The 10,841-nt window shown below is 34.7% G+C and overlaps 1 protein-coding gene across 2 annotated transcripts; it reads left to right on the top strand.

The window, feature by feature from the left end:
- The first annotated feature begins 879 nt into the window (after positions 1–879).
- On the top strand, positions 880–3,364 carry LOC128557645 (uncharacterized). Of its 2 annotated transcripts, none has more exons than XM_053545422.1 (3): positions 880–1,131; positions 1,707–1,874; positions 2,068–3,364. In XM_053545422.1, the coding sequence occupies exons 2-3, from the start codon at positions 1,710–1,712 to the stop codon at positions 2,497–2,499; spliced, it is 597 nt and encodes a 198-aa protein (XP_053401397.1). In that variant the 5' UTR covers positions 880–1,131; positions 1,707–1,709; the 3' UTR covers positions 2,500–3,364. The 2 variants fall into 2 exon arrangements, with proteins under 2 accessions (XP_053401397.1, XP_053401396.1); XM_053545421.1 differs by lacking the exon at positions 880–1,131 and adding an exon at positions 1,176–1,367.
- The last annotated feature ends 7,477 nt before the right edge of the window (positions 3,365–10,841 follow it).

Genomic DNA, 10,841 nt, shown 5'->3' with positions numbered 1-10,841 from the left:
ATATCTAAAATTATACACGTTGTTTAAATAATTGGAGCCGATGCCTTGTATATTGCTGGAATATTTTGCTGCAGACATAGTAAGCATATGTACTAAAACATATATTCTGTACCAACTTGCAGTTTTGCAATGTACATAAAAGGCGATTTCTTATCATAACTTTTACTTTTGTTATTTTGATTTGTGCGTTTTTATGTTTTCGTAGAAACAAATTTACTTATAGCAAAATAGGTCGAGTTTGTATATCGCGTGAATGACTCATTGTGATATCCGCAGTCTCTAAATGAGCCTCATCATGAGAAAACCAACATAGTGGGTTTGCGACCAGCATGGATCCAGACCAGCCTGCGCATCCGCACAGTCTGGTCAGGATCCATGCTGTTCGCTTTTAAAGCCTACTGCAATTAGAGAAACCGTTAGCGAACAGCATGGATCCTGACCAGACTGCGCGGATGCGCAGGCTGGTCTGGATCCATGCTGGTCGCAACCCCACTATGTTGGTTTTCCCATGGCACGGCTCAAATTATAATTCATATTTGAATAACATTGTGCATTGTGTTTATAAATGTTTTATTATTTATATTGTATATTGATGTAAAGTGAAGAGACTATAATAAAGAATATATAATGACGAATAAAAGTGTGACATCTAAAAATATACAACAGAACAACAATAATTAGAACAACTTCCGCCTTTGAATTATAGTTGTTATTATTTAAAGGTCATTTATGTCCACTATAACAAAAGAGAAAGTTTTGTTTTCTAAGGCAAATACTAGAACATATGGCAAATAAACAATTTCATTAGGCCTATGATAAGGAGTACAGCAGCATTATGAATGCCCTCTACTGACATGATGAAGTTCAGCGCAAAAACATTTGTACCCGTTTATATATTGGTTGATGTAAAAAGCTATTTGTTAATTCATAATTCAGTATAAACGTTGTTATCATACCATGGATATAAAACCTTTATATAGATACAAGTCAGTTCAAAGAGCGAATGCAAACGCATAATCTGTCGCGTTCACTCATGTTTAAAGGGAGTCCAGGAATCTATTAATAAGACAGACTTAAATGGATGAAAAACGCAGAAAATAAGAAAAATGTTTCCGGGGAATTTTACAACTGGTCTGTATACTAGTATATATATTTTGCACTTGCTACGTAGAATCATTCATTCATAGTTGTATCTTCGCAGAAGTTTCAAAATTAGTTTTACAAAATTATATCGCAAAATGACTGAAAACTGCACTTACTCAGTATATTGGCATTCATTTGCGGGTACAAAAAAAGACCGAACCAGGCGCTACAGAGCCTCATTTGGACTCGTACCTCGAAAAGGAATGAACATGCTCGTTTTTAAGGTTTGTGCAAAACTCAATAAAATTTTACATGAAACAACATGAATATTGGCTGATTTGCAGCAAAACAGCTTCCGACAATATAGTTCAAGGATTTGAGCAAAGAAGAAATAAACATCGTACCACATTTCAATCCTATATACTTTAAATTAAATTGTGTGTAAACCAATCTTTTTAATATGTACAACGAACTATTGTAAAAATTGATAGCAATCATTAGAGTAAATTAAAATAAAATCATGTGTGTACAGATGTTTATCCAAATAAAGTGTTATCATAAGACTTATTAACCGATATTTTTACTGATATATGCCTTTTATGATAAATGCGATTTAATTTCAGGGCATGACTTTCAGCTATGGGGATATTTGCGCGATACCTGTTGTGGTGAAGGCTTTTAGACATTACTGTGGAAACACACAGGACTGTAAGATGTATGCGTTATGCAGCAAACAAGGTCGGATTGTTGCGGAACGTTTTAACCAACTACTAGATAAAACTTCATGCAAGGTATAACTAATATTACTTAAAGCTCATGCAATGTGTTGTTGAGTTAGCGTAATTGTGTATATTATACAGACTTTGTACAGGAGAGACATATGTATTTTGTCTGTTAGGACATTAGAAATTCAAACTTCATTTCGAAGAACTTAGATACTTACATATTACACTGCAATCTATCATATCAAATGAAAATTTTCAGATACGTTTTGTTGTGCCAGCGGTAACAGAAATTGATCAAAGAGCAACTTTAACCCACAAGAAGAAGTGGGAGAAAGATGAAGCGGTGGTGTTTGAAGAAAAGCTTAAAGGGGAATTTACAACATTTGTTGACAAAAGGGGGGAAACATCCGCACATTGTGATTTAATTTTGGAGGCCTTTTGTCATTTTTCGTTACACGTATCCGGAGGTTGTTTTGTCATTTGTGGCCTGAAAGGCGTTCAAAGAAAGGACGCGTATGAATTTACTCTTACTAATCCGACCATACATTCCCGAGAGGGTAAATTTGGCCCAAAAGACAAACGAGACGCTGGAATTCAAGACTTCAGTAGTAATCATACATGTAATAAGTTCTGTCACATGTTTATGAATAAATCAGCTTGTGAATTAGACAAAGCATCTGACGAGTGTTGAATTGGACTGAAGTTAGTTCGCACCTTAACAGAAAGAAAACACCATTTCCGAGCGGGGGATACTTGATCCTGCCACAGTGAAAATGCCAACATAACGTCACGGTGCCGTTGGAGAAGTTAATCTGTGTTGTGGGCAAGCACAAAAGGTTTGTGGAGGCACTGTCATTCATGGAGGTACAAGAACACATAGGGGCATAGATACTGAACTGGTGTGAGAATTGTCAAACAAGTGCCTTCGATAGTGTTCAGGCTGTTGAAAACCCAAATTTATTCTATTTGCTGGAATGTTCGCCCTCGTGACAGTTATACTGACATGTCAGAGGAGCAAAACGGGTCAACTGATTATAGAAACGTTGTAACATACACAGTGTTATTAGTTCTCCCATTATTTTGAGAGTCAAAAGGCTAAATATACATTCCTAATGGAAAAATGTTCTATATTCTTTCTAGCGGAAATATCATTTATAGGCGAAATCGACGCAAGCTATATTCCTGCATTCTTCCCATGACTCGTTCCTTTAGGAAACCGACAATGACTCTATTGACTCAAGCGACCTCAGTCGACGCAGTTGTTAGATGACTTATAGTATATAAGCGGCCTGAAGCAGGTCGCGAGGCTGGATCAACGGTGTAGAATATAGGGTCGTCCTTATGAGATATACAATAGAATACCAACAAGAGTTAAAACAACAACAAAATTATTCTAACCTACAAATGTAATACAAATGCATTTATAAATTATCATAATATTTGACTATATAAAAATACTAGTTCTTGAAAATCAATTTTAAGAGAGAAATCTATATCTGCTTTTTCATGTGTTATGTTTCAAATTATGAAATAAATATCAATTCGTATTCGTCTAATACTAGTATGCATTTTGACAGACATGATAATTTCTTTTATACTTTATGAATTATCCAAAGTTGTACAAGTAGAACGTTACAAAATGACACGCTCTACTTTCATTACAACGATAGTAACTGACACAGTGTACACACTGCTAACATGTGAATAAAAATCATATTATTTAACTTGTTTGTCTTGTAGCACCCATATATTTTAGTTGACAGAATACGAAATGAAAATAACATTCACCCGAGAAACATACTCAACACTGTGGATGAGTTACGGTCTGTTGGCGACAAATACTTCCATTATCACATTTATGAGAAATAAGTTTGATTTTCTTGGAAACCCATGACTGGAAATTTATTAAGACCTGAATGATGGTAGATGTTTTAATACATTTAAAACTACGTGCAAAATTGTATCCTCATCTTAATATTAATTCATGTCCTATAAAATTATGTATTTACTGATATACTTCCTGTGTTCAAGATATATTCGGCGGGAACACATCAGTTTTATCGGTTTTCTCGCATTTATTACAGGCATCCCGAAATAAACATGCGATAACTTAAAAATAAACTTCCGTCACCACATTTCAAGGACTGTCTCAAAGCTTTAAGTAAATATTTTGGACATCGCTATAAATGTTGATAAATGAATTATGGGTCCCTAGTCGCTGTTAATATTGATAAAAAGCCGCAATCAACAATTTTAACATATCCGAAACATTGCGGAATGATACCAATTTCACTTAGGCGTAAAAAAATTGTTTGTTTCCGGTATCCCGACCTACCCTAAATTTTTTGGCCCGACCCTAAATGTTTTTATGGCCTTGGAGAATTTTTTTTTTCAATTTTTTAACAGAGAGTTGCAAAACTGCACTTTCTATGCTTTAAACATGACCAGTGATGTTAGAAATCAATTTACTGATGCTCTAAAGGCATAGCTCCCTTATTTGTATTAATTTTTTGACTCAAAAATAATTTCCGAAAAATCTGCATTAATAAAAAAAGCAAGTCAAAAAGAAAATCCAACCTACCTACCCTATCTTTTTTTAGCATATTGCCTTACCGGAAATAGATAATTTTTGTTTTAGGCCTTAGGTAATGGTTACTTTTTACTAATATCTTTAAATGAAAACACCAAAGTAGTATATCCATATACTATTTAAAGGCACTGACCTCCAGATCGTATGACAATAAAAAAGGAAATGTTTTAGATATCAGGAATTTATTGCTATACACTGTATGGAGGCTTTGAAACTTAGTTACTGACAGATTATACGTTATGGAAACACATGAGAATTAGTTGATTTTTACTAATTTTCCATTCAAAATTGAAACGCGTTTGTAACGGGGTACTGGAGATAACCTGCCTTTATATTTAACGATCATTAACGGTCGCGGCGGCTAGAGTTTGTTTTCTTGATTTCGCTTTTTTTAAAGATTGTTTATAATATGACGAAACTTCAATTTTTAAGAAGGTTAAATATAACTTTGAAGTCACTTTTATAGTTTGTTGCATCTTCTAGGAAATATGCGGTGAAAAAAAACTGAAATAGTTTGATATTCATTTCTAAAGTAACTATGTGTTTATTGTAAAAATTCTTAGTTCAATCCAAGTAGAAACTGGCAGGCACTTGAAAATGAAGTTCTCTGATTGGGGAATTTGAATGCATGATGTCCTGTAAAAAGTGCCAAGACAGAAGAGTACTTCACGTTTATGAATCGCTTTAAAACTTTTATTGCGTAATATATAATGATGATGGTGATGATGGTATATTTTTTCTTGTATGGAAACACCTGCTGACATTGTCATTGGTGTTCAGTCTAAATACTTCTACTGTCATTACCAAATTGCATACCATGAAAATTAAAATAATGTTTACACGCCGGAAACGTCGTACTGACAAAAATATCAAGTATAGCGCATAGAAGAGAAAATTATAACTACTGAGAAAATGAAAACGACAACCCCTATACTTAATGTTTAGTTTTTAGTTTTATTTATTTCCATCCAGAAGGTCTGAGACCCATGAGGCAATACAACAAATACATATAAATATGGCGACATGTAAAAGACGTATATATCCTAATGACATATGTAAATTTCTCATAATAATAATATTATTTAACAAGCTTATCTACCAACAACATTCTATCCAATAAGACATTATGAATATACATGCAAAATACCAATTCACACACAATCTGAATTATAACGCTCTGTATATCACACGTACAAAACTAATATTTTCTATTAAAATGTTTTCATAAATGTTTCTGTCATTTCTTAATATTCCAAAGTTCCAGATCGACTCACAACTTGCTCGAAAACGAAAATGTATGCGATTATAAATCAGTTTTTTTTTCTTTTAAATTTTGTAAACAAACTGTATTGATAAAAATGATTTTATTGACTTTACGATAATTACAAATTCAACGTAGTACGTGATAAACGTGTGTACCTTATCACAAACATCATCAATAGGTTAATTCCGTCATGTTAATGAACAACTACAAACTTTAAGTGATTCTGAAGGACAGATTGTTTCAATTTGATGTGTTCATTTATAATATTTACTTCACTGTTTACATTTTTTTTGCTAAAATTTATTATCACTGATTCTGTTTGTACGGTAAATACAAATACATGTGACACACAAACATTTTTGATAATCATATAGCATTTTCGTGACAGGAAAAGAAGGGCAAAAATGTTCAAGGTGATAAAGTGTTTTTCTTTTTTAAAATGCGCGTTGTACGCCCAGCTTTTTATTACAATCTCTCAGGTAGCATATAAAGTACCTGTAAGACATTTTTTGGGGGAATTGGTCGTCGGTTTAAAGATGCTCATATAAAACTATCTCCTAAAGATTATTGTTTAACAATTTCAAAGACTGAAATATAAATACAACTAGCTTAGTAAAGAAAATAAATATTAAAATCGCCAACTTTTTTTTTGCCACGCCCTTGATTTTTTTTATCAATTCATGAGGTGTGCATGCAATAACAGACACATGCTCATGGTGAAGAAATCTTACATAATAAAACTATGGGACGTATACTTGTACGTCTGCTGGTTTTCTAGATGATCGATGTCCGAATTAAAAAAATGAACTGACTAACACAAATGAAGGATTTAGAGTATATTGTAGAGGGTATTAAAGTCTTCCTGAATTATTTCTTAAAATTCGGCAACAAAACCTTACCATATATTTAGAACGTTAATGAGTTATTGATTTTAGATACGTTTTGATTTGCACCTAATTCTTACCAGTTTTTTGTGAATTATAAATTATTATGAATATTCTTTTATGCTATCTACAAATGTTTGAACAACCCTTTCTGATCATAATACCCTGGACAAAACATGACTGAGCATGCGTAATGACATTGCGTTTCCCTGTCATTATCAATCCTTGTTATCTTGATAGGCATGTTGATACTTTCGTATTTTTTTTTAATTTCCGTATGAAAATTGAAAACACACGTTACAGTTTGTCCATACAAAAAGAATTTTAGTTCCGTGGAACGATCTCATCAACAATTCTATCTAAGAGAAAACTATAAAATAAAATTCAATTGCATGTACAGCAAAAAAAAAAAGAGATTTTTTTTTCAGTTATTGTGTAGCTGATCAATAACAGCAAACGGCCAATAAACGTATTTCAAACAATACTTTGCCTAAATATGACTCGACCTGTTTAAGGCATGGCCCTCTACCGGGGTTTGGGCTTTTTCTTTTCTAGTATTTATCAGATATAATAGCAGTTTTTTGCACTTTAACTATCAGGATACCTTCTTTTATATTCTATTCACATTATTTTAGAATACATTGTTCCGTTGAACCTAAAGTTTGATGTTATAAACTAAAAGTGCAAAATGCATACAGCCTCTGAAAAAAAATGACTACACTGAATAATATCAAGACATTTTATGGTCCTGTTTTCTCGTGATTTCATTGTTGTTTTCGTGTGTCAGCGTGCGTGCGTGCGTACGTGTGTGTGTGTATGTGTGTTTTATTTTTATTTTTCATATCGGCCCAGACTTTCTAATATTGGCTCAAATGAGTTTCTATTTTACATACACAATTAATGCATCAAGTATTACATAACTGGATGATAATATGAGCCGCGCCAGGAAATAAACCAATATAGTGGCTTTGCGACCAGCCTGGATCCAGACCAGCCTTTTAAAGCCTATTGTAATTAGAGAAACCGTTAGCGAACAGCATGGATCCTGACCAGACTGCACGGATGCGTAGGTTGGTCTGGATCCATGCTGGTCGCAAAGCCACTATGGTGAGGCATATATGAAGCACTCCTCTCCCTAGCACTCCTCTCCCTTAAGTGTATGTTTCTGACACATTCATTCCAAGAGTACGGTAATAAGTACACGCAGGTATCGCATCCGAGCGCATAGTATCTTGGTATAGTGTTCTATTTTCATTCAATGGCTGAGTAACTATCTTAAACCAGATAGTTACTCAGCCATTGAATGAAAATAGAACACTATTCTAATACAGATCATTGTATGTATTTTACGATTTCTCGTATTCTATTCAAGTTAAAAAGAGGTTTCCCAGATACGCAAAATTAAAGCATTAGGTCATTCGAAGGTTGACTAAAATGTATGTGGAAAATAACTGAAAAAGGGATGACGAGTGTATGTCCAAAGCAATTAATTGGTAAATTCTAGATACACAAATGAGACACAGCATTAACAATTTAATTTGTATCTTTTTAACTGACAATATCTTGTTGTGTTTTAGATACAAAAAAACAACAACAACAAAAAAACCAACAAAAATACCCCACAAACCTTGTCGTAAAATGATTACGTTACGTATGACTCGTGAACGTACACGACTAGTGTTTGAGAAAATTTAATTTTACTAGGCAAAGTATACAAGTTAATGCCTGTTTACAGAAACAAGTACTTTATTGCAAAATGTTTTATTATATTCAACATTGTATTTTTCATAGATTATAGTTTCACTTTCTCGGAATTTTTCACTTGATAAAATTTTTCGTAGAATAAAACATTAAAATAGAACAAATAAAATACCTGTTGTAACGTTGTTTTTTTTTTACTCGTGTATCAAACTTCCTTGTGACCGGCGGAGCACGCACACACTTGCATAAAGTTGAAGGTATTCGATTGATATATCAACTTTCAGTTACAGTGCAACTTGGAGAGAGCAACGCCACACGTGAAGTCTGAATTTTCTTTTTTTACACAGATCAAGGCTGTTGCCATGGCAATGAGAGCTTGATTTTAGTACAAATATCTGTTGCACTTAGAGCATAAATATCTGTGTTGTCGAATGTAGAGCAGAAGATGCACCGTGGCTGGGTGGTCTATTTTGATGCCCCCTCCCCCTCACATATAGGGTCTATTGGTCTGAAACCTCGGTTGATATGTAGAACTTTTCCCTGTTAGGAAGCCATCCAGCTGGCTAACACAAGATAGGTGGTTCTACCAAGATGCCAGTCATTGCCTCAGATATGATGGCTAGTTTCATCCGAGTCGTGCTGTCGTTTAGGCGCCCAGCCAGAACTACACGATAAACATTTTTGTCGTGTTGGCGCCCCGTCTGGATACGACACTACGAGGACATGGAAAATCATTTTGTTGTTGTTTCGTATTCTAGTTGATTGCGCAGTTAAATTATAATATATAATAATATGAAGTTCCAGTAATTGAGGTAAACGAAAGTAAGTATCCTAGTTATTAAGGCAAGATTTATCCCTTTTTTTTATTCGATGCGGTATAACGAACCAAGTTATTTTCCATTGTAATCATGGTGGATGATATGAAGGCGGCCCTTCTGCGCGTGTCATTTGGAAGGCAAAAACAACGACAAAATAATTTGTCGTGTCCTCGTCAGCAAGGACAGAGCAAACTAGTGTTCCAGCACGATAGAAAAATATGTCGTTTCGACGCTCTACGAATGTCATATCCCGTGCTGGTGGTGCCGCCAACATGACAAAACTACGTATTAAGCTGTCGAGTTGTCGTTCTGGCGGGGCTGCACACACGACAACATGACATGACAGAAACGAACATCATACTCAAACAATGTCCAGAGGAACATTAAACCTTTTCATCCACAAATTGCTGCAGAGGTGTCGCTAAATTATTTATGGCAGTTCATTGTTTGGCCGGATGTAGCATCTATACTTACCAGAAGAGCAAATACCTTCCCAAAAGGCCAGATTTTTTTATCGGTACGAGAAATGTTGAATTTATAACTGAACTGTTTGAGATTTAAATCTCCATAAGGCATGCTCGAAAATTTTGGAAATTGTGCTTTGAACTGTCGTCTGCATCAGATTACGTTAACGATTATGCAAAAGCGCGTTGATTCGACAGAAGTAAGTTGTATGCGCGAAAATAGTTGGAAAATTAGAGGGCTTAGATTATAGTACTTAGGTTTTTAAAGACTAAATCCTCATATAAAAGTAAGAAAATTCTTTAACCAGATTACCAAATATCCGTGACATAACTGAATTAAAATACAGTATTAATATATATATATTGACGGAATTTAGGAGTCATTTCAAAATCGACATACTGCGGGCAACACCTATGCACCCGTCAATATTTTGCCCGCCCGTGGGGGCGGCGGGCTGACCCAGGGGAATTTGACATTTCAAAAATTTTGTTGTCTAAATCCCCACCCTAGAGACAACCTTTTTTGTCTAAATCCCACCCTAGAGCCTAGTTGGTACATCAAATGTTTGTCAAATTCCCGCCTGTCGGGAATGGTCTTCTGTCTAAAGTCCCGTGTATGCCCGCCGCTCCCCCGGGCGGGCAAAATATTGACAGGTGCACTACAGATACTTTAAGTATATCGCTGACATACATACTATTCTAATATCAATTATGAGTTTCTTACGCAGCTTTTAACTATGGAATCTTGAAACACTAGGATAGAAAGTTACAAATTAACGTATGGTTCATCAGCCTAGCACTACACAGATCAACAAACAAAGCAAAAGTTTCTGAAGGCTGTACTGTGTAGTCAGGAAACGCTTTCTTATTTCGGATGTGACAGAAATGTTCACGTGACTTTTTGACACCTTACACACGGGGGAAATCAATCGATACGTACCTTTAATATTCATAGTTTGTTTGTAAATTTCTGTTATTTGATGGATTTTAATAAAACAAAAGCGTTGAAGACAGAAAAAAAGTGAATTCCTTGGCACAAAACGTCCGCCACTCTTAACCAATACATTCTTGGAACACTTCGCCCAAATTCCAGTGTGTACGTTATCTACACATTTGGTCAGAGAAAAAAAAGTGTTTGAGAAAAGTTTTAAGAATTCTGGCAGATGATTTGCAGCGAAGAAGAAAAAGCACCCATATTTCTGTCTTCGATGGTTTTTATTTTATTAAAATCTGTCAAGTAACAAGAATATTATAAGCAAAAACTGTTACCTGACTCTAGCGATTTTCCCCCGTAAGTATTATACCAAAAGGT

This window comes from Mercenaria mercenaria, chromosome 6 (assembly GCF_021730395.1).
Source record: "Mercenaria mercenaria strain notata chromosome 6, MADL_Memer_1, whole genome shotgun sequence".
Lineage (NCBI taxonomy): Eukaryota > Metazoa > Mollusca > Bivalvia > Venerida > Veneridae > Mercenaria > Mercenaria mercenaria.
Note: the sequence above shows the minus strand (reverse complement) of the source record. Positions and strands in the feature narration are given on the sequence as shown.

Bases quoted from the DNA above. Each gene is read 5' to 3' on its own strand.
- LOC128557645 (XM_053545421.1), top strand. From the start codon at position 1,239: ATGACTGAAAACTGCACTTACTCAGTATATTGGCATTCATTTGCGGGT. The intron at 1,368-1,706 runs GTTTGTGCAAAA...ATTTAATTTCAG, and splicing joins TGAACATGCTCGTTTTTAAG to GGCATGACTTTCAGCTATGG. The intron at 1,875-2,067 runs GTATAACTAATA...GAAAATTTTCAG, and splicing joins TAGATAAAACTTCATGCAAG to ATACGTTTTGTTGTGCCAGC.